The sequence below is a fragment of the Microcebus murinus genome, chromosome 11 (genome assembly GCF_040939455.1).
Source record: "Microcebus murinus isolate Inina chromosome 11, M.murinus_Inina_mat1.0, whole genome shotgun sequence".
Taxonomy (NCBI): Eukaryota; Metazoa; Chordata; class Mammalia; order Primates; family Cheirogaleidae; genus Microcebus; species Microcebus murinus.
In genome coordinates this window covers 92,723,835-92,748,982 of record NC_134114.1, presented here as the reverse complement: position 1 = coordinate 92,748,982, position 25,148 = coordinate 92,723,835, and the positions used below count along the sequence as shown (strand labels likewise).

At 33.9% G+C, this 25,148-nt stretch overlaps 1 protein-coding gene across 1 annotated transcript in view; it reads right to left on the bottom strand.

Moving 5' to 3' along the window:
• The window catches only part of SRFBP1 (serum response factor binding protein 1), a 54,125-nt gene that overhangs the window by 13,609 nt on the left and 15,368 nt on the right, over window positions 1-25,148 (bottom strand). Inside the window, exon 4 of the mRNA XM_012788574.3 lies at window positions 9,899-9,970. Within this exon, the coding sequence (XP_012644028.2) occupies window positions 9,899-9,970 (72 nt within the window). The remainder of the gene's footprint in view (window positions 1-9,898; window positions 9,971-25,148) is intronic.

Here is a 25,148-nt window from a genome sequence, read left to right as displayed (position 1 = left end):
ATCTTTTTGAAAAGAAATGAAATATTAAAAAAAGAGGCTTATGAAACAAGTGGGCTCAGATTCATTCTTTTGGTAGTATTCCAGAACACTATATTGAGATAATGTCTGCATCTTGCTTATTACTGCACCAGGTTAAAAACCCACAAGAATGAGTAAGGCAACCTCTGTCCCAAGAGACTTTAATTTCTTTTTCACTCCTTATTTCTCTTCTGCTTATCTTCCATCCTCACTTATTTTTCCATCCCTTTATATTTACTGAGCTCTTACTATGTGAAGGCACCATTTTACACAGGAAGACATAAAGATCATCTTTCGAGTCTCACAATGTTGCTCTAATTTAAAAGGCTAAGACAAATTCACAAATGACTAATTCAAGGCAGAATGTGATAAACTTCATAGAAAAGATAGAAAATGTTACGGAGATTTATACAAGGAATACAAATATAGTGATACATCTCAAATAAACTTATTTTGAAGCTTAAAAGTCTACCAAGTTGTCTATGAACAAATAGTTTTCACACCTGCATGAAAAAGTCTTCACAATATTAGGAGGTATGAAGGAAACCACAGCTTTCCTTATTTAAAGTTGACACAATGTTTGCCACAGAAAATTCTCAGGAAACTGTGGTTTCCACACACCTCCAGTTTCTTCCATTTCAAATAAATTAAATAAAAAAGGGAAAATATCTCATCTTTTAATGAAAAAATTTTATTTTGGCATATGGGTATTTATTCTGAACACAAAAGCATTTACTGTTCAATTGTGAAAAGGATTTTGAGGAGGTACCTCTGAAAGTAAACAATGATCTAAAAATAAAGAAGATCTTTTATATGCAATGTTAATCCTCTGAAATGCTGAAAACAAACTGACTGTAAATGAACTAGTAGAGGTAGAATGTTAAGAGCAGTACATTTATTATTAATTATACTTAATTTCAATTTGAGGTCTTATCTAATGATGTAAATTCATAAATTAATATATATTTATTAAAAACATTTAGCGAAATAATACGTAAATTCATTTAACTAGATTATAAGAATTATGGCAAAGTAGGCATGGATATTTAGGAGGTGATAAAAACCATTTTCAAGCCACAATTATATTATCATATGTAAACTCAACTAAGATTTTTAAATTATATGCTGGAAGTAGATAAATGAAGTATTTTCCATACGAGGGAGAAAGAACTATACTCTCTTCTGTTCTGCCTACTCCAAGTTCCTATGTTAGATGAAATAAAAAAAAACAAAACAACAAAACTGGGCATATATGAATACAGTTTTATGTGGAGATTAAAAAAGTTTGATGACAAATTTAATACATACACATAAAATGTTTTGTGAACACTACTGTGAGGCATACACAAATAAACATAAATTTTAAATGTTAATAGAAATCTTAATCATTCAAGCTAACCATTTCTCAGTCAACTGGAGAAAGTAATAGCTTTGTGGTATTTGAAGCTATTATCACTCCTTTTTTGCTTGAAACGAGGGAAGACTCCATCAATGCTCAATTTCCTCTAAATCACTGGGTCTGCTTTTAGGGTACAATGGTGTTTATCTCCAGTTAAAGCTTACATTAAATCCCAATTACACCCCTCCCTGGGTTGTATTTCCAGGAGTGGATCAATCTTTAAATTTATTGGTCTCACAACAGAATATATATGTCCTATAGTCAATTAAAGAAAAACAACCACATAAAAATAAAGTAGAACAAAAAAAAAAAAAAGGAAAAGAAAAATAACACTGAACTCCATGTACTTATAATGAATTGTAGGCAAGCAGAGGCCAAAATGAACTTCTAATAGGAAAAGCAGTTACAAACAATCTTCCCTTTCAATACTGCAAAGTTCTAGGAGTCAATAACATGACAGGAATAAATAAATGCTGGAGAAAATCAAAAGGGTAGAAACTAATGTAAAAATGTTTTGTAGTAGTGATACAATTTAATTAACCAGTTTTTATAACATTTATCACTATCTTACTGGTCGTTGGATATTATAATTTGGTATTGGTAGTGGTGTTAGTGGGAAGGAAGGGAGTGGAAGGAGAAGATGAAGCTGAGTGCCAGGAGAGAACCGTAGAATAGCTGAAGAGGCCAGGATCGGGTATTTCACATTGGCACTCAGTTTCTAGAAGAAAAGTGGAAAAGGTTGAGGATATATAAAATAGAAAGCAAAAGCTCCAAAGACAAGCTTGGTCCAGTATATCCTCCCTTGAGAGATTATGAGAATTATTACTACCATTATTGCAGATCATGGACCACTTCCATCAACTTGACTTGCCTGAAAGAATGGTAAATGGACAAGAAATAGGTAAGGCAATCCTTTCAGGACTGCGATCATCTACATTATTACAAACAGAAAGAAGCACATACACAAGCACTCTCATTTTAACCATGTGTGGCTACCTATTCAGAAAGCTAGAACAGAGAACTATGAATGTATCTGTCCATCCACTCATTTGAAGAAAGAACAGAATGCTTCCTGTGAGTCTTAAAGAACTCTTACAAATCATTAAGAAAATAAACTAAAGATTTGGAAAAAGATAGGAACAGAAACTTCACAAAAGAGGTATGCAAATTACCAAAATCAGTAATATCAACTTCAATTATTAATAGAATGCTCATACATTGCAGATGGGGGTATAAATTGGTATATCTACTTTGGAAAACTATTGTTTAACTACTGAGTTAAGCATATACATGATACTATGATAAAATAAGAAATATATATTTGGTCTTTGCCCTGGTTCCTGGCCAGAGCTCCTAAATCTCATGTAATTTCCTAAGTGGTAAGAGTGATAAAGGTGAAAGGGAAGCATTTATTGTTATAACATTTGTTTTTTTTCCCCCAGTAACTGAAATGTCATATTCCATAACCAAGCAACTCCACTTTTAGGTATATGCCCAAGAGGATGTTAGTGCCCCAAAAGACATGTATAAGATTGTTTATAGGGATGTATGTCAGCAAGATGGCAAAATAAGACTCTCCAGTGATCATTCCTCTTTATAAACACCCGTTTGAACAACTATCCACATGCGAAAATACATTCATAAGAGCTAACAATATCAGATGAAAGATTATAGCACATGGATATAGTACAGAAATAAGATGCATTGAAGAGGGTAGAAAAGATAATTTTATATTATCCATGTTACTCCTCCCCAAACCCGAGGCAGCAGAGCATGGAGAGAGATACCTTCTGTGTGGGGGAAAAAGGGGCAGTGAGCACCAGACTTTGCCTGGGAGCCCTAAACAGGGCTTACCTCAGTTAAATCCAGCATCAGAAAGGCCCCCATAACTCCAGACTCCAAACTGGTACCCAAGGAATGAGCCTCCCTCCAAGCCTAGCTCAGCACCAGGCTGGATCCTGCAGCCTCAGGCTCTAGGCCAGCACAGCAGATTGTATTCTGGGTTGCCCCAATGCCAGGCCAACTTTAGTGGTCCCATCTTCTGGACTCCCCTTAGCAGGGGCTGACTTCCATGACCTCAGAATCCTGGTCATCCCCCGTGGTCCCAGACTGCATGCAGGCTGGTACATCTGGACTGAACCTCCAAGGCCACCCTGGTACCAGGCAGGATCCTATAGCCCCAGGCTCCAGGACTACTCCTGTGTAACCAGGTTCTGGATCAGCCCTTGAAGTTCCAGGATCCAGGGTCAGCTGTCACACACCTAGCTTTTAGGCCAGCACTTGCATACCCAGCTTTCAGGCCAATACAAGCAAATAGAGGCTCCAGGTTGGTCTCCACAGTCCCAGGTTCCAGGCTAGCCTCAGGCTAGTACTGACAAGCCTAAGCTCCAAACTGCCTCCATGGACCAAAGCTCCATGCCGGCCCCACCACCAGGCTCGGCTGTGGGGCACCAGGCTCCAGAGGACACAGAGTCCAGGCCTACTCCAGCAGACTCGGATCCAAGCTTGTCCCAGCAGATCCCAGTGTTAGGCTGAACCCTATGGACTCAAGCCTCAGACTTACCCCAGGGGACTCAGGTTATAGCACCATCCCTATAGACCCAATCAACAGGTCCAACACCACAGATCCAGGCACCAGGCCAGCCACCTGCTGACCTAGTCACCAAACCAGCTTGCCCAAGAATTCCAGCAGCAACCTTGCCCTCAGATCATGCCAGATGATCTGCCCAGAATCTGGATGGACTGAATAGAGAAGGGCTTTTCTAGACAAAGCCAGTACAAAAAAACTGAAATAAGTACTTTTTCAGATATGTGGAAATCAATGCAAGGAAACAAGAGAGACATAAAAGACAAAACCACAACCAAAAGAACATAGTAATATCCCAGAAGCTGACTCCAAAGTAATGAAGATACAGGAACTACCTGAAAAAGAATTCAAAATAATTGTTTTAAGAAAGTGTAGTGAACTTCAAGAAAATACACACAAATACTTCAATAATATCATAAAACAATAAAAGGGTAAAATGAAAAAATTAACAAAAAGTTTGGAATTAAACATTAAAAAAACAAAAACAAAAGCAAAACCAGAAATTCTAGAAGTAAAAAATACAATGAACAAAATGAAAATGAAATAGAGAGCATCAACAGCAGAAGTGGTCAAGCTGAAGAAAGAATCTGTTAAGTTGAAGACAGGTTATTTGATATATAGAGTCAGAGGAGGAGAAAAAAATACAAGGAAAGAATAAAACGGGATTTATAGAATAGCATCAAAACAGCAAATGTTTGAGTTACAAGAGTTTGTGAAGGAGAAAAGGAAAACACAGGGGTAGAAGACTTATTTAAAAAAATAAGAGCAGAAAACTTTCCAAATTTGGGGAAAAATATAAATATCCAGGAACAGATAGTCAGAGGTCTGTAATCAGATTCAATTCAAACAATACTATATTAAGACATGTAACCAAACTGTCAAAAAATAAAGGACAGAGAAAGGATGCTTAAAGCAGCAAGAAAAAAGAAGCAAATAACATATTAAGGGAGTTCCAATAAGAATAGCAGCAAATACCTCAGCAGAGACCTTACAGGTCAAGAGAGAGTGGGATGCTATATTCAAAGTGTTGATGAAAAAATCTGCCAAATGAGAATGCTGTACCTGGCAAAATTGTCCTTCAGAAATTAAGGAGAAATAAAGACTTTCCCAGACAAACAAAAGCTAAGGGATTTCATCACCACCAGGCCTTTCTTACAAGAAATGCTAAAGGTAATTCTTCAAGCTAAAAGAAAAGGACACTAATTAGTAACACCAAAACATATTAAAGTATAACACTCACTGTTGTAAAAGCACACGGTCAACTTTAGAATTTCCTAATATTGTAATGGTGGTGTGCAAATCACTAATATCTTTAATATGAGGATCAAAAAGATAAAACTACTAAAATATTAATGGCCACTGCAATTTGTAAAGGGATATGATATAAAAAGATGTAAGTTAAAACCTCAAAAATTTAAAATGTGGGGGAAGAAATAAAAGTATGGAGTTTATAAAAATGATCAAAATTAAATTACTGTCAGCTTAAAATAGGCTGATATAATATGTTTTATGTAAGCTTTCACAAAATAAAAACCTTTAGTAGATACACAAAAGATAAAAGATAAGGAATGAAAGCATGTCACTAGAGAAAAATCACTTAATCACAAATAAAGACAGTAAGAGGAAGAAAGGAATAAAGGATCTAATAAAACAACCAAATAAGAATTAACAAAAAGTCAGTAGACAGTAGTAGTACATACATAGCAATAATTACCTTGAATGTAAATGGTTTAAATTCTCCAATCAAAACACAGTGGTTCAAAGGATAAAACAAATAGCCTACTATAGGCTGCCTAAAATAGACTTACTTCATCTGTAAGGACACATGGACTGAAAGTGAAGAAATGGAAAAAGATATTCCATGCAAATGGAAAGAAGACAGCAGAAGTTAGCTATACTTATATAAAATAAAGTTTAAGTCAAAAACTATAAAATGAGACAAAGAAGGTCATTATATAGGGGTCATTACAAAAAGTCAATTCATCAAGTAACAATTATACATATACATGCATTCAATACTGACGCATCTAAATAGATAACAAATATTACGATGTTAAGGGAGAGTTAGACTGTTACACAATTATAGTAAGGGACTTCAATACTTCTCTTTCAGCAATGAACAGATCATCCAAACAGAAAATCAACAAGGAAATATCATGTACAGTTTAGACCATATGGACTTAACAGACATATACAGAACATTCCGTCGAACAGCAGCAGAATATACATTTTTCTCAAGTACACATAGAACATTCTCAAGGATAGATGATATGTTAGGCTACAAAACAAGTCTTAACAAATTTACAAAAACTGAAATCACATCAAGTATCTTTTCTGTCCAAAATGGTATAAAACTAACTCACAGAAGAAAGTTTTGGAAAATTCACAAATAGAGGAAAGATTAAACAACGTGCTCCTGAATAATCAGTGTGGCAATGAAGAAATTAAAAGAGAAATTAAAAAGTATCTTTGAGGCGAATGACAGGAACACCACATAACAAACTTTAAGAGACACAGAAAAGCAGTTCAAGAAGAAAGTTTATAGCAATAAACGCCTACATCAAAAAAGAAAGATCTCAAACAACCTAATGTTACATCTCAACGAATTAGAAAAACAAAAACAAACTAAGCCCAAAGTTAACAGGAGGAAAAGGAGAAAGATCAGAGTAGAAATAAGTGAAAAAGAGAGATTAGAAAAATAATAGAAAAGATAAACAGAACTTAAGAGTTAGTTTTTTTAAAAGATAAAATTGACAAACCTTTAACTAGACTAATAAAAAAAGAGAGAAGATGCAAATAAACAAAATAAGAAATGAAAGAGGAGACATTACAACTGTTACTACAGAAATACCAAGGATCATAAAAGACTACTATGATGAATTGTAGGCTAATAAATTGGAAAACACAGACAAAATGGATAAATTCTTAAACACATACAACACACAAGGATTGCATCACAAAGAAACAGAAAATCTGAACAGATCAATAATGCTTGAATTGATAACATAATAAAAAGTCTCCCATCAGACACCTGATGGATATACTGATGAATTCTACCAAACTTTTAAAGAACTAATACCAATCCTTCTCAAACGCTTCTAAAAAATTAAATAAGAGGGGATACCTCCAAACTTATTTTACAAGGCCTTGATCCCAAAGCCAGACAGGGATATCACACAAAAACAAAACTACAGGCTAATATCTGTGAAAAGCGTACACACAAAAATCCTCATATATACAAAAACTAAATTTGCTATGAAACAGAATAGAGAGCTCACAAATAAATCTATGCATTTACAGCCAACCGCTTTTTGACAAAAGTGCTAACAATATACAATGGGGAAAGAACAGTCTCTTCAATAAATGGTATTGGGACAACTGGATAAATGACGTTTCATACATTGGAAAGTTAAACAGAGGTTGTAAATGAAAGAAGACATTCTAAATAACTGATTTTATATAATATTAGCTAATATTAGCGTTCCAAAGTGAAAACATTTTGTGAGATTGGGGTAGAGCGGGATCTAGACACAGGACATTTTATTTTGGATATTTTCAAGTTCGAGTCGGATAATAAATACTGCTGTGTTTTACTGTTAAAATTTAAATGGAAACATAGCATTATTAGGAAACTAAAAATAAATTGCTTCTCAAACTCTCCAGAAATTAAACATTATTGAAATACTTTTAGAATTTAGCAACTAGGAAGGTCAGAAGAATTTATTCTTGTAAAAATCTTGAACTGTTATGTTTTTCCCTGTCGAGACAGAACATATACTGTGCCTTGCAATAAAATGCTTTAAAATTTAACATGTCTAATATCAATTATTCGTAGAAGTGAGTACTAATCTACGTAAATGTAGGATCAGAGTACTTTTTCCCCTTAAGACAGAAGAAAAACCTTACATATCATCCAATTCAAAGACCTCTTTCATCTTTTGCATTTTCCTTGAAACATATTGAACATTTGAGACTCTAATATTCAACAACTTCTCATATTCCTGGTGAAGGCAATAATAATCACTGCCATGAACTATAATGATGTAAGTGAATTGCTAATTTTCCCTTAGGTAACTTAGAGGGGAAGAAAAGTTAGCACTAGGCAGTATCTGCTCCAAGTATTCTTTTACAATACACATTTCTAAATCTAAATATTCTCCCCTCTAGGCTAAATATATTCAAAACATTAAATAAAAGCCAATAGCAAGAATTTGCTTTTTGTAGTTATACTATATTTAAAAATTCAAAAAGAGTGGTCTCATTATGTGGATTCTAAAATAATCCTGAATAAAAAAAACCAAAAAAACAAAAAAAACCACCTAGGAAAACCTAGTATTTTGTCACAACTAATGATGAATAGTGAGGTTATAGAGAAAAATGAATAAGATTCAAATCCAGATCAAAAGCCTGCTGAAATAGTGAAACCTTCAGAAGATATGGATTGATATTCTAGCCTGATTAACTTGCCTGTATTAATGTGGACAAGCTTATCTCTCTGAGCTTTAGTTTCCTACACTGTACAATGGGGAAAATAATTCTCTTCCACCTGACACCCCTCCACTAAAGTTGAGAATATGAATACTCTAGCACTGAATATGCTTTAATAAATGATTCCATTTTAAAGATAAATCAGTATGTGGTATAAGAATGACCAAGTATTTTCATATCTTTTTTCTTACACACACCTTATAGTTATTAAGATACAAGTTATCAGCTTTTTTTCTAGAATATAAACTCTTTGCAAGCAAGATTAATATCTCTTGTTTTTCTACTGCTGTTAGCAATGCTTGGGTCTGTGGAGCTGGTAGTCTCGTACCCTGTCCTCAAGAGACTACCAGCTCCACAGACCCAAGCTGATTGGCAGGCACATATATTGCATCATTCTCCCCTTTACCTCCCCTACCTGCAGCTGCCGAGTGAGACAATTTAGCCACCACTTGGAGGCATCCACAGGGAACAGGACCTTTCCTTTTGGGGCTCTGAAGTGGACTGTGTGAGCCGCCTACCCGTTGGCCCTCCCCAGTGCTGACTGCTTGGTGATTCCACCAGAGCAGGGGAAACCCCAAGACAGGGAGACATTGATCCAGCTTGGGCACCCTGTGGGTAACTTGAGAATAGCATTCTTCTCCCTGTGGGATTAGGGATTGATCTCCAGGACCTGGGGACAGGCCTGCAGGCCAGATCCTGTACACCCAGGTCTCTATCGCATTGACCAGGGACACAGAAAGGATATTTGTGAACTAGTCTACTGAGGTGTGTGTGCCTTCAGGGACAGATCAGAGTGGGTCCTAGCTGCAGTGAGCTCAAGGAGCAACCCTCCTCCTATAGAAACACTCAACTCTACTCTACACAAGGTCATGGAAATTAAATAACCTGCTGCTCAATGATTATTGGGTTAAAGAGGAAATTAAGATAGAAATCAAAAGATTCTTTGAACTAAATGATAAAGGAGACAGCAGTTATCAAAATCTGTGGGACACAGCTAAAGCAGTCCTGAGAGAAAAATTGATATCTATAAATGCCTACATACAAACAACAGGTCACAAATCAACAATCTAATGAATCATCGCAAAGGACTGGAAAAGGATGAGCAAACCAATCCCAAACCCAGCAGAAGAAAAGGAATAACAAAGATCAGAGCAGAACTAAATGAAATCGTTAACAAAAAAACTATATGGAAGATTAATAAAACAGAAAGTTGGTTCTTTGAAAAAGTAAACAAAATTGACATGCCTCTTGCTAGATAAATGAGAAGCAGAAAATAAAAGTCATTTTATACTAATAGTAACTGGCCTCTTAAAAGTTTCCTCTTCAAGAAAAAAATGCGATAAGAAAAATGTAAGCAATATAAATAAGGAACTTTTCATAAAACAATTATAATTCATTATAGATACCTTTTTACAGATTTTTTCAAAGTTGATATCATCACCAAGAGCAGATTTAGTCACTATATCAGGTTTTAATTCCTGTAAAAGAATAAAATAAATTAATTTTAGTTATGAGTCCGATTTTAAATTGTCATTATTATTGAGTTAAATTCCTATATTAAGTGCCAAAAAACAGTCCAAAACCCAATATTCATTAAAAAAAAGCCAATGATGTCTTTTTGGTGGGTCCAGCACAGGTATTTTCCACTATAGCTTCATGAAACCTGGTCAATTGATTACAGTGGATGTCTACTGCAACCAACTGAATGAAACAATGAGGATGCTTGCAATTAAGCAGCCGAGATTGGGCAACAGAGACAGGCCAATCCTCTTGCAAGATAACGTTTGACCACATGTTGCACAAACAACACTGCTCAAACTACAGCAGCTGGACTTGGAAACTCTCTGTCATCCACTGTATCACCAGACCTTGCACCAACTGACTCCCACTTTTTCCAGGCTTTGGATGACTTCTTACAAGGAAAAATATTCAATTCTCAACAAGCTGTGAAAAATGGCCTTTCGTGATTTCAACGCCATTCACTCTCCAGGCTTCTTTGCTGTTGGCATTAACAAGCTACCACTGAGAAGGCAAAACTGTGTTGATAGTTTAAGACTGTACTGCTTCTTGTCTGAGATATAAAAAACTTTTGATTCAAAATCGGACATTTCATATTTAATGACCTAATACTAGCCAAACTGGTTTTTCTAACCAGTAACTCCAAGGCCCTTATGTCACCATCCTGAATACAGAAAGAGAAAGACTTTCAGTCTGACATTCAAATCCTTTCATTATCTAGCCTCAATGTATCTTTCTGTTCTCATTTTATAATGCACTGTTTTTAGGAGTCTTATACTCCATGAATTCAGTTTTACATAAAATCCCCTGAATAAATTTTGTATTCCAACCTCAATATCTTTGGTAAACTATATACTTTTTAAAATTTTTGTCTTTACAATACCTTTCTCCAACTGGACACTTACCCTTCCTACTCCCTTTCCTTCAATAAAAATCTGTCCATGTTTCACGTCTTGGTTTCTAAATACCACAAACATGAAGTAGAGCTTCTTACAAAAATGATTACAGATATGAGGAGGAAAAGTATAAGTCCTGCACAGTTTCTTATACCAGAAAAGGAAGGATTAATTTTAAAGGGGTTCAAATTTGGGGTCTCAAAAATGTCATACGCCATAAGCTGGCTTAAAGGGGCTACCACTGGCCAAATTTGGGTATCAAGAAGAATATGGACAGTAATGAATCATAACCATGTATTGTTCAAACTTGGACCCATGTCAAAATAAAATAAAGCACTATTAATTAATATGCTGGGACATGTGATGAATAATAATACAGTCCCAGGGAAATTTGGTCAGATGATCACCCTAATTATAACACTTAGCAATACCTGCTTATCTCCAAAGGCTCTCTATTTTCTCTTAATCTCATCTCATTCGCTTTTGTCCCAATTACTCCAGTCTCATATTCTTTTAAGTCCCCAGTGATCTCCGCAGTGCTAAATTTAATGAACAGGTATTTCCTCTTAGTCAGCAGCATCTGACTTTTCCCCTTCTTGGCCTATCATTAACTTCTGATAAGTTAATTCTTCCTTTCCCCTTGATGTACTTTCTTCATTTGACGTACAGGACCCATATTCTTGGTTATTCTTTCTTATTTTCCTTTGCTTTTAATAGTTCTTTCTCTTCTAACTTAAGAACGGAGCAGGACTCTCTTGGTATTCTTCCTCTACTATTACTATTACCTAACACTACCTTAGTGATTTTATTTAGTTTCATGATGAAATATCATATGTTTGTATGTGTGTGTATATGTGGAAAATTTCCCCAAATCTCTATATCTAGCCCAGATCATTCCTCTGAACTGCAAACTTAATGTATCCAACTACTTCACATCATCACTCCTAATCTTTCCTACTCTCATCTATTTCTTACATAGTACATTACCTACTAACATGGTATATAATTATATATTAAATTGTCTCCCCAAACCTCCCCCACACAAAAAAAATACAAAAGATAGGTATCTTTGTCTACTGTTTTCCTCAGGTGTATCCTAAGTGCTTAGAAAAGTACATGGCATTTGGTAAATGTTCAATAAATACTTATTGAAAAAAATAGATAATGAAGTGATTTTTACTTGCTTAAAGCATTATACATTGTTATACTGAATACCTCAGCTATCTCAGTATTGGGTATAACATAAATGAGACCTGTCACTAAATACTGCCCCTGTTCAGGCACTATGGCAGAGTACATTTCATAACTATGTCTTTCATTCAAGCTTATTATTTTTTAATAAATAAGAACACATCATTAATCTTTATTCTATTAATGTGATTAACATCACATCAATCTTTATTCTTGTCCATGTTGAGATCTGAATCTATTAATAAATCACTATACCTACTAACAAATATTTTATGTAGACAAACTAGTAAAACAATCTAAAAATTTTATATTTCTTGATTCTACAGATACTTCCTTTACAATTAAAATAAAAAACCAAAACCCAAAATAAAACAATAAAGCAGTATAAAATTAAGTTTCACCTCCCACAACCTGTAAAGTTCTACTTAGCTTTTAAGACTCATCTTCCTACTACAGGAAGCCTTTCTTAAATCCTCTCAAGCAGTACTAAGTGTCCTTCCTTGATGGTGTCTATCAGTGTTTTGACACATCACATTGAAGCTCTCTGTTCGTATGTTCATCTCTCTCATTAGACCGTAAGCTTTTCAAGAACAGGCACCATATTAATTTCTGTATTTCTATAAATTAGCAGTGTAATATGGCACACAAAGTATAGATATAATTTTGCTGAGCTGAAATAAAGTGCTTTGGTCATGAGGATGGTTCTGAGATGATATTATAAAAGTGTGTGAACTTTCCTGGCAAAGTACAGACCAAATAATATCAGGTAAAACTTTTGGTTTTTTTGGCCAGCTTGGTGGCTCACACCTGTAATCCTAGCACTCTGAGAGGTTGAGGAGGAAGGACTGCTTGAGCCCAGGAGTTTGAGGTTGCAGTAAGCTATGATGATGCCACTATACTCTACCCAGGGCGACAGAATGAGATTCTGTCTCAAGAAAACAAACAAAAAACACAACCTTTTGTTTTTTTTAATTCTACAGTACTAACTGAAATAAAAAGAACTACTGCTTCTGATCTAAGTCACAATGCAGCCTGGGCAATCATGATGGATTGTGGGGTATAGAAGATCTCCCAAAGATCTCTGTTCTGGATCTCTATGTCACTGAATAGTTTTGGCATAACTTCAAAATGGTGTTGAAGGCAATGGCTATCTTAAATAATATTTCATCTAGTTATTTATATGGAATAAAAGACTAGAGAAATTTAAGTTCTTAAAAAATTTATTCAAAGAATACTGTGCTAGGAATGTTGATACTGTATATTTTATTTAATCACCACAACAAATAAGTCAAACAGGAATTATTTCTGGTTTTAAGATAAAGAAACAAACTCAAGGGCACACAATTAGTTCGTGGTACAAATGCAGTATCAGTACAACTTGTTCAAATTTCAGGAAATGTGACACAAGTCACAGGCTTTATTCTTTGCTTTTGTAATGACATCCTTCTACATATTAAAAGTCATCAACACATTGCTGATTTTACTTCAATAAACTCATTGATATTTAATTCAAATTCTTAAACATGAAATGAAAAACGTGCTAATATCAAAGTCTCAAGTGTTATAATTAGATGGAATGTAAGAAAAATTGAAAAATTCACAAACAACTTTGATAGAGGTTTATCTTCATTTCGATTAGAAAAAATTGAAGGGCATTTTGCTATAACCTCTTAAAAACCTCTATAAAGACATGCACATTAATATTTCAAACATGTTACTGAGAGCCTTTTATGTGCAGAACACCAGGAATTGTGTAAAAGGCAATCAAAACAGAGTTTAATGTTCGAAATAATATGCAAATAAACTGATATAGTCACACAAAAATGTATTAATAATAACAGACTGTTAAAAACTGATTAAGTACTATATCAAGATGAAGTAAGCAGAGTAATTTCTGTTTAGTGTGGTAGTCTTCAATGGTGTGAACACAAAAAAGATAACTAAATTACTGGGGGAGCTTACTCCAATTGCACAAAACTCCCATCCATTATGATATATGCCCCCAGGCATGAATCCTCATACACATATTCCCATTTTCCTCAACGAAACCACTGTCAGTAAAGGCTGTGGCTGTGACAATGATTTACTCTGGTTTTGTAAGAATATGTGTGAGGTGGTGGAAAATGCTGCCCTGTTATCAGATAAAACTACAGAAATTTAAGAAACAAGAATGTACAAAGTATATGTATGGGATATAATGTTGACTATAGTCTGTGGACAGAAATAAGAATGTGAGATATAGCTGCTCAGGAAGGGGTGCCAACTGATGAAAAAAGCTTTTAATATTCATGAAGAATTAGACTTCATCTGGCAGATAATAGGAAGCTAATTGAGGTTCCTGAACAGGAGAGTGATATAATGAAGAAAGTTTACTACTAAGAAATTTTACTAGTGTCAGGTTTTTGCTGGCAGCCAGTTAAAGAATTACTGAATGTCTACAAATAGTACTGTCTCACTTTAGTTCCAAGTTGAATTTCATGTCAAAAGTTGGATTTTCATATTCTGAAATCTAAACTGAATGCATTTTTCAACTATAAATTATTTCATTAATATGTGAAAATAATTATTTCAGTGTGCAAAAGCTAAAAAAACAAACATAATTCAAGTCCAAACATTTGCATTTCATTTAAAAATGGATATTAATTAAGCATAGACATTTAGCAAATAATTTAGTCAAATGAAGCTCCAAAACCTTTATACTATATAGTCCTATTTCTCACAGTAGAAATATCTTTTAGAAAATAGGGCAAAGTAGCTTACTTAACTCAAATAATTAAACATGATTGCATTTTTTATGCCACATAAAAACATCTAAATTGTTCTTGGCATATAAAATTACTTGCTTCTGTCAGGTTCAAAGAGGTAGGCAGAGAAAATGAGATTCAGCAATTACGTCAGTCAGAAGATTCTATGCAGAACACTTTTGCATTCTAAGGAATGAGTCAGAGTAGACAGACTTTTTCATTCTGGAGATTCCCTTCTTATAAAATGGCTAGCCTTGGGGAGAAAAGTTCATTGTTTTAAAGTAGAATTCATACATGAGTTTTAAAAAGGCCTAATTTTGTAGAAAAGTTAAAAGGAGTAAATATGTTATTTAAAACTACTTTTTTAATATGTCTTTTCAGGATAGCATGTTAATAATAAAAATAATGGGGATGAGAAATATGTCTTATTTGTTATTATGGTACATATAAAATAAAGAGTGCAAAATTACGGCTTGATATGAACTACTTATATTAGCATATTTGTTCTTAGAAGTTTTTATCTACATCCTTTTGCAAGTTTAGCTTTCCTTGCTCAATGACAAAAAGTTAAAGAAAAAACAAATAAACAAAATTGTAAACTTAATAAACAATTACCAAAGCCCATAACCCATTTTTCCCTCAATAGTGAATCACTCAGGAAATTCATTAAAAAGCTTTAGGGAAATTGCATTAGGACTGAGGAAATCTTTCCCTATAAGTTTGGAATCATAGCTAAGATGCAGGGATATATTAAAAGAGATACAGGGATGTACTAAAAAGGATACAAGGAAATGTTAAAAGAAAGTGGTCTTTAAGTAAAAGAATAAGACATAGTCTTTCAAAACCTGTAGGAACTCAAGCTATTTGTTATTACAAATTCTAATTCAAAGTAGTTTCTTTAGAATCTTTCAGTTACCAGTAATCTTTTCTAAGGGCTCATATGATTAATAAAATCCATAGTTCCTTCTTAATTATATACCCATGTATTAATAGTCCAACAAGCCTACATCAAATTTATTTAAAACATAGTGCCAAATTTGGAAAGAAATGATATTATTTGAAACCTAACCACTGCTACTAATTCTTGGTCCCAACACAATTGATTATTTTGATATTTAGCTTCCAGATATTATTTCTAAATGTTTAATACACATACAAAATCCTTTATGCATAACCATGTACTATCTTTAGAAAGGCCCAACTATTCCAATTATACCAAATTATAAACATACCTTATTTTTTACAACAGTTAATGATATATTTCATTATTATTTTCACTTTTGAATTAAAGTGGTACTTATAATGCAAAAGCACATCAATATTTTATAATACCTAACTATTCCTGATAAAATTTTATATTTAATAATTAATATAAGTAAGAAAGGTTAGTAGATTGTTAAAAACATGGGCTATGAAATTAGACAGATTTGGACTAAATCCTAGCTTTGCCAATGCTCTAATAGTGTGACTTTGGGCAAAGCAATTAACCCTTAAACTACCAGTTTCCACACCAGTAAAAAGGGGATTAGAGATAATATATGTAGGCTCTAGCAAAGAGCCTAGCACAATAATTAGTAAGTAAAATTATTACTCTGTTTACAAGCCATGCTCTTATATACAAAGTTGAGCTGCCTAGTGCTATAAATAATATATAAGTCTAAGATGTAAAGTCTGTTGCATAAAACAGTATCCTTGCTATTTAATTGGAATTCAATTAAAGAACATCGAGGGAATCACAATGAGTAAGATTAATATTTGTGATTAAATTGTCACTTTTTCCAAGAAGCCTTCACTGATTACTAGGTAGAAGTAAACTTTTGTTCTTTTAAAATTTTCAAGGCATCTGTTATAACTTAATCTTGTTTTTACAATTGTGCATACCAGCTCCTTCTGTGATTTTGCTCAAAAATCCAAAACTTTTTGAGTGCCAACATGACACTTACAGAAAATGCTCATTGAACCATTTTGAATTCTGAATTTTTGGATTTGTGATGCTTAGTTGGTAAGCATTATATAATATGATAACATCTGAAAAAATGTGAAATCCAAAATACTTCTGGTCCCAAGCATCTCAGATAAGGGATGTTCAACCTAGACTGTGCGATTTGGCAGAACAAGAACAATGAATTACATGGTACACCACCGTCCAAAAAGATGGGCTTAATAAATTTCTGCTTAATATATAAAAGGAATTAAGTCAGTAAGCCATTGCCCGCTCTAGTTATCTGCCTCCAATCTTTTTCCTTCTAATCAATACCCTAGTCTGCTTTCAGCTTTATCTTTCTAGAAAATACATATTACTCAAAATACATTTGATATGTTCACATTTTCTAAAAGGCTTTAAAATGTAACCTCCCTTACTATTTACCACTATCTTTTAATCTTTTATTTATCTATTCATTCCATGTTCCAATTATGACATTAATTCACTGAAGAAGTGCATGCTGAGTGTTTACACTACAATTAATGCACTAAGCACCAAGACAGAAAGACCACATCCCATTCTCAAAGAAAGAGATAGGAAAAGAAATAATTACAGTTCAACATGCTACGTACTATAAGAGATATACAGAGTACTGAGCAGCCCTTCCAAATCGAGCCATGTATTTACAGACTTGTATACTTTTTTTTTTACTGTGCTCTATTTATCTAGAATGCCTGCCTCCATGCAGAATCATATTTATTCTTCAAGTTGCAACTCAATGTCCCCTACTCTGTGAAGCCTTCCTAAATCATATAAGGAATTAAATTAAATTAATTGATCCCTTGTCCACGTTACAATTCAGATTTTAACATTCATATAGTAGATACTATAGGAAGACTCATATGCTTGTTTCCAAAAGAACAGTACATTGTTCAACAGGAAGAATAGAAATCTATTCATCTATATATGTAGCAGGTTGTAAATTAAAGTGTACTTAACTAGTCTGAGTATATAACATGGAATTTATAATAGCTGTTTTGGAAATTCCTAATCTTTTTCATTTGTATTTTTTCTTTTTCTTTTATGGTTATAGATTTTATAAGTAATAACAAGATATACAATCATTAATAAACTGGGATGTTATCTTGTGACAGGCGGAACAACTGTTATTAATTAAGTCCCACCAAAACCTGTTAATTTCTATTTCAACATACTGAGTTTCAACAGAAATCAGGAATTAAAAAAGTGAGCATTTCTCTCCCTATTCTACTCATATGTAAAATTGATATATCTTGTAAAGGATTTGGTTAGGCCTCATAGAGGAAAAAGGGAGAATAAAAGTGAACTGCACAGGTTCACTGTAAACTGCTAAGAAGCATTCCCAATGGAATTATTTATAGTTCTTAGAAGACTACATAACTTACATAATTTAGTGTCAAGTAGAAAATGGAATAAAATTCTTCATGTTAAAGAAAAAAATAGAACATTATTCAGTTTTCCTTGTTATCACAAAATATTAATTATTAGAGAAGCCAAGACACTAATATTAGTTCTAACATATAGAAAAAACAAAAACACATGGTTTCAATTAAAATAGAAATCTAATAACATAAGATATGTTCAAGTTAATGAGTATAAATGCTTGAAAATCTCCATTTAACCCCAAATTGAGGTGACATCTAGTTGAAAAGAAAATCCCATTTTGTAAGTCTAGTTATTTACTGATCTTATTGCTGCTTTTCTCTAGGGTCCTTTGTCTCCCATTGTGTTTCCAACAAAACATGTTGTAATATTTACCTCTTTTTCTCAAGCACCACATTATTTCAGACTGGAATTATGATCGTTGTACTGGTTGTCCAAAATTTTTGAATTAATAGTTTAAAAGTACTTTGGATACTTTCAGTTATTAGGAAATGTTCTGCCAAGGTTTAAGTTCAAATTTCCAGAATTACAAAACTTAAAAAATGAAATCAAAACAAAACAAAAATAAATAAACATTTTTAAAAAATAGTTCATGTGACACTTCTTTCTTACTTCCTATTCCTAAATCTTGCTTACACACTCAGTAGCCTTTGAAGTAGGCTTATTCAGATGAAGAATTTCAGAATCAGTTATTTATTAAAAAATTAGCTGTATATTATGACTCAGTAAATGGTAATAGCATTTTCATCACTTTTGCCAACAAAAGCCAGCAACTTGTTCTTTGCTTTCAAATAGAAGCAAGCAGGTTCAAAAACAGAGGACAGATACCACTTTTATTTTCCACATCTTCTCTTATTTAGAAGACAAGAATATTATAAGGCCATCACAGACTTGATATAAAATCTTTATATCAGTATGACCTACAATGAAAATCATGACTCCTAAATACTAAAAATGCAACAGTGTTAAGGGTTTCAGGAATATGACCTACTGAAAATACTGACTTAAAGCTGTTAGAAACCACATGCCAGAAAGCAAACTGGGATTTCAATGTGATGATGTGTTTCTAAATGCTGTTGTATGAATACGAGGAGAGCAGTATATACTGATCTTTTAAAATACCACCATGATTTCTTGTTTATCATTTCAAAGGTCACATATTGAGTACAGAAGGCTATTAAATCAGGGCATCTTGCTCCACTTTAAGAAGCAAGAAAAGTTCTGCTTCTTAAAAATTAAATTTGAAGTTATATGGCCTTAGGGCACTGGCTAAGGTAACTCTGTAAAATGAAGAGCCTTTTTATTCTTCTGTTTCTGATACTTAACATTAAAAACAACAACAACAAAAAAGCCTTTGGTTACAGAATCTTCTTAGTAACAGTTCAGTAGTATTCTACTTATCTTTAGAGACTTAGCACAACCACAATACCGGAAACATGACAACATATGTAAAGAAAAGTACATTCAAAGGCATTCAGTCAGCTAGCCTGATAGCATCCACTATGTACCAGACACATTACTAGATGTTGGGGACAATGCATTGAGTAAAACAAACCATTTACTTGAGACAAATTCTAAGTAGTAGGAGTGGCATTAGACTGTTACACAATATAAGGGCAGAAATGTACACAAGGTAAAAGGTGCTATATATATAAAGTAGGTGGTGTTAAGCGATTCTTCTTGGGTAAGAATAATGGTGCAAGGGGAAGTTTTCTAGAGTTCTTAAATAGTAACATAAAAATTAGGTGTTAAAGAACAATAAGTCTTTGCAGGGGAGAGATGTCCTATGTTTAAAAAGCTTCATCATAGGCAAAAAGGCATGAAATCGATTTGTATGTTTGAAATCAGTCTAGCTGGCACAAAAAGTCCAGGGTAGGTAGAAAACATAAGAGCAACAGAAAAGTAGCTAGAGTATAGATCACAAAGGGTCTCATATTTCACATAGCAAAGAAAGAATCCTAATTAGGCCTGTAATTTAGAAAGGTCACTGGGGTTACAGTGCAGGATGTGATTTGAAGGAGGTAAAACCAGAGGCAGGAAGTCTGTTATGATCTGAATATGGTTTGTCCCCAAAAAAACTCAAGTTGAGGGTTGGTCTCCAGTGTAGCGGTACTAAGAGGTGGTGGGACCTATAAGAGACATCTAGATCATGAGGGATCCTTCCTCACGAAGGAATGAACGCAGTCTCTCGGGAGTTCTCACTCTAGTGGGAAGAGTAATTAGTTAACACAAAAGTGGGTTGTCATAAAGTGAGGCTGCTCCTGTGTCTGGTCCCTCTTTGTACCCACCTGCTCCCTTCCACTTCTCCACCACACTGTAAAGCAGCATAAGGCCCTCACTAGAAGCTGGCCAGATGCTGGCACCATGTTTCTGGGACACAGTCTCTAGTATCCTGAGCCAAAGAAACTTCTTTCCTTTATAAATTACCCAGTTTTAGGCATTCTGTTACAGTAACACTAAATGTACTAAGACAAAGTCCATGCAAGAAATAACCTGAACTAAGAAGTATTTTATAGTATATTTTAAAAGTGGAAATGCTCAGTAAATAATTTTAATATATGTTGCCAAATGGCTGCCTCAAAAGGTTGTGTTACTTTTAATGCCCACCAACAATAAATGTGGGTACATCACATACCCACATCCTCTCCAACAATAGGTATTTTTCTGATTCGCTTTAACACAACCATTAAACAGAGTTCAGTTTTCCAAATTATCCATGATATAAGTTATCTATTTAATCAAGTGTCTACCAGATAAGATATTACCAGTAACTAAAGTAAAAGAAAAGCAAACAAAAGGAGAAAAAGAAAGTAAGAGAAAATATGATAGGGCAAGGAGAAAAAAGGGGAAAAAAATTAAATACTCATGCAGATAGAGCTACTCTCATGGAAACTGCACTGCTTAATCATTTTTTGGAGAAGTGGGATTATTTGTTAATCTCTTGGTAAAAATACTATCCTGAGTTGAAAGTATTTATTGGGAATCTTTAATGTTACCTATAGGTTTCAACAAATTATTTATTATCTGGTTTCTATAATGTATCAGAGAAAAATAAATCTAAGTAAAAAGTAGAGAATTATGAAAGAGATTTAGAGGTCATAGTACTGATTTTTGCAAATCCTAAAGCCATAACAGGTCACAATGTGGGTATGTTCACACACCCACAAGAAGTAAACAAGAAAGAAACATTATTATATCTCTTCCATACTTGGACCACTATTTGCAGTTTCTAGGTTTCAGAACTAAAGAAAGAAAATATGGCTCTGAAAACAATTTCAGACTTTAAAGATTTAGTTAAATATCTTTTTACAGATGAGAAACAAGATGGGGGAGGGGAAGGGAAGACAAGATTGAATTGCTTAACTCAATTTGCAAGAACAAAAACCATTTTGGTTATATAAGCACAATTCTGCATAATAGTCTAGAGACCATAGGGGAGCTACAATTTGACAAACTCATCAATAAATGATCTAATAAATGAGTTTATACTTTGAAAATAATATTGCTAATCTTAAAAACTACACAACCTAGTTCGTTATTACCTCCTTGAAATAGTTTCTTCACATGGTTTCCTGGATACAATATACTCTTGGTTCATTTTCTCCTTCAATGGCTACACTTTTCAGTCTCTTTATTCTTGCTCATCTCCCTAAAGTCAAACTTTTAGAGCATTTTGGGGTCCTCAGACTAAGAAATAACATGAATAGCTGCCCCTCCCCCCCACTCTACAAACCACCATGAAACCTGGACATAGTACAAAAAAGCCCAATCAGAAGGTATTAGAGAATAAATGGAAGCAGATAGACTCTGATGGAGACTCCATGCTTACTTGGAGTTGAGACGATGGAAAACTATACATAGCAAGTAGATTATCATTTCTTCGGAGTTTAGCCTAAGGCTAACTACAACATGCATGGTTCATGAGCAGTGGCAAAGGTACACCTGGAAAAGTGAATCTATGATACCTTATCCACTGAGAGAGCAGGAGGAACCCAGAAGGGAAGGAAAGAAGGAATCTCTCAATCTGAACTGCTCACACAAGGAACAGATTTAAAGCATTCTGCTAAAAAGATCTAAACTGAGACTGGAGCTACTGTTTAAGAAACATAGTTTAAAGTTAAAGCCTAGCCAATAAATTTACTAAAATAACCACATATTGAAGAAAAATAACCAAATCCAGAATCTCTACAACTTAATCTTTATAATGTCCAGGGTACAATAATTACCCAGCATATGAAGAACAAGGGAAACGAATGTCTTTCTTCTCTATAGGAAAAAATGGCTATATCATTATTCTCCATGATGTTCAAAAAAAGAAAACTCCTCTCAAGGAATGAAAATATTAACAGAGAAATAAATTATCACAGCAGAGAAATATAAACAAAAAGTTTTAATTGATTTAGCCACAGAACACTAATCAATGGGTAAAAGACTACAGAATATTCACAGTCTTAAAAGGTATCATTTCACAGATCATACTCAATAACTACAAACAAAAAAAGGTACCTTTATAATAGAGAAATCTGGCAGATAACATTTAAACCAAGTACTAACATTCAGCATTGACTGTAAAGGGACAAATATGGATATGATACAATGCATTATTATTATTATTATTTGAGAAAGAGTCTCACTTTGTTGTCCAGGCTAGAGTGAGTCTCCCGGAGTCAGCCTTGCTCATAGCAACCTCAAACTCCTGGGCTCAAGCGATCCTTCTGCCTCAGCCTCCCCAGGAGCTGGGATACAGGCATGTACCACCATGCCCAGCTAATTTTTTCTATGTATTTTTAGTTGGCCAATTAATTTCTTTCTATTTTTAGTAGAGACGGGGTCTTGCTCTTGATCAGGCTGGTTTTGAACTCCTGACCTTGAGTGAGCGATACTCTAGTCTTGGCTTCGCAGAGTGCTAGGATTACAGGCACGAGCCACTGGTGCCTGGCCTGACACAATGTATTATTATTATGACATTGTAGTATTCCAATTTTTCTATAGGTTTGAAATAGTTTTCAAAAAGTTGGAGGGAAAGTGTAAATATGATATTATTAAAGTTTACAAACCACAAAATGAAAAAAAAAATTAAAAGAAAGATTATTATAAATCAGGAAGGAAAGAATTAGAGTACTTGTCCTGGAATCTATTCACTTCCTTTGCTAGGAAAAAACTAAAGGAAAAGAAGGTGATGTCGTTTATCCTACCTGTTAATATGCTGATAAATGGTCCTCATGGTAAATAGGCTAACGATTTTTCTTAGGAGTAAGATCCAAAGAATCCTTAGTAGAACATCCTTTGTTATGGATGCTTACAATAAACAAACCTAGAATCTATGGATTTATGAGGCATGGCACACTAGAAAAGCTATACAACTTTGAGGTGTCAAATGGAGAAGTTTCAAAATCTTAATGTTCCCTGCTATGTGTTAGTAATTAGACTTCCTCACCTAGAGGCTCTTCTTGGCTAGAAATTACATATATGATGCGGAAAGGAAGGACTTGTGGAATCACACAGTCTTAGATTTCTCCTTGGTTCATCTGTGCCTTCTGATTGCTTAAATCCTTGAAATGATCAATAAAGGTGCATTCTAGATAAGACCTCTAACGTGAGTCTGATTTGATAATATACTTTGTATTGGCTCACAAATAAAAGATAAACTGTCAAAAATAATTATAGTCTAAGATCAATAATAATTTTAGTATTATTTCTTTAGTAGAAGAAATGAACTAAATGTTAATTTGGCACAGCTAATTAACACAGTACTGTATATTTATGGGATATAATAAGGCATCTTATCCTATGGAGAAATTTTTTTTAAGTATTCATAGGAAAAAACTTACCACAATCACAGTATGTGAAATTACAGCATGTGAAATTACAGGAAAAAACCTCAAATTTTAAAAAAGCATATATAATCAGACATATCACAAAATTCTAAATAATATATGAATATATATGATGAAAAACCTCTAACCCGAGGGGTACATGCAGCCTACAATACTTTTGAACATGTCCTTTGAAATAGGATTCTCCCTATTTTACAGAGTTGTGGTGAGGTTCAAATGATATAATTATATTATTTTCATGATGTATCATTTTACTTGATTTTACATAATGTCTCTACAGATTACAATATTATTCTACCACCACCACATATGAAAACTACCTAGTAATAGGCTATTAAGAAGCATGAGACAAGGTAATCCTAACTGCTGATGTAAGTTCAAATGATGATTTTAATATAGACTTGACCGTGTAAAAACAGGAAAAGAATAAAACAAAAGGAGAGAGTTTTAAAATAGAGAAGAGGCAGCAGGCAGGGCTCCCAGAGTATACAAATTCTCTTAAGAATATTCAGCATAAGAAGTAGTAATGGTCTCAGAGACGAAGAGGTAAAAAACAAACAAAAAACCAAAATGCAGATGATATAGGTAACTGTGTACATTAGTTGTGAGAAATTAAAGGATCTGGAAACATGTTGCTTATCTTTGGGCCTTTTTCCCTACAGGGCAAGTTATCATGTTTACTAAATTACCTCAGCTAATATCTAGGAAGTGAATCAATATATTTTAGGAAGTTTTCAGTTTACTGAAGGAGTAAAGTTGCTAACACCATTAGCTTTACAGTTAATTCTACATTCAACCACTTAACAATCATTTAATGTTGGGCAAGGTGCCTAATTTCTCTAAGCTTCAGTTTCTTATTCTGTAAGACAGGGATTTAAAAATCATATCTACCCTGTAAGATAGTATACAAAAACACATAATATAGTATCTGGAGCATAGTAAATGCTCAGTAAAAGCTAGTTATTGCTTTTATTATTGAGGAAGGGATTTCTTGTACATTTTGAATAATTCCAGTGTAATTTAATCATCTGCTTCTCCAGCTAAATAACAGGGATCTGTAAATGTTGATAAGCTACTTTAACTTTCAAAGAAAAAGGAACTGTTTTATAAGCCAGTACTTAAAG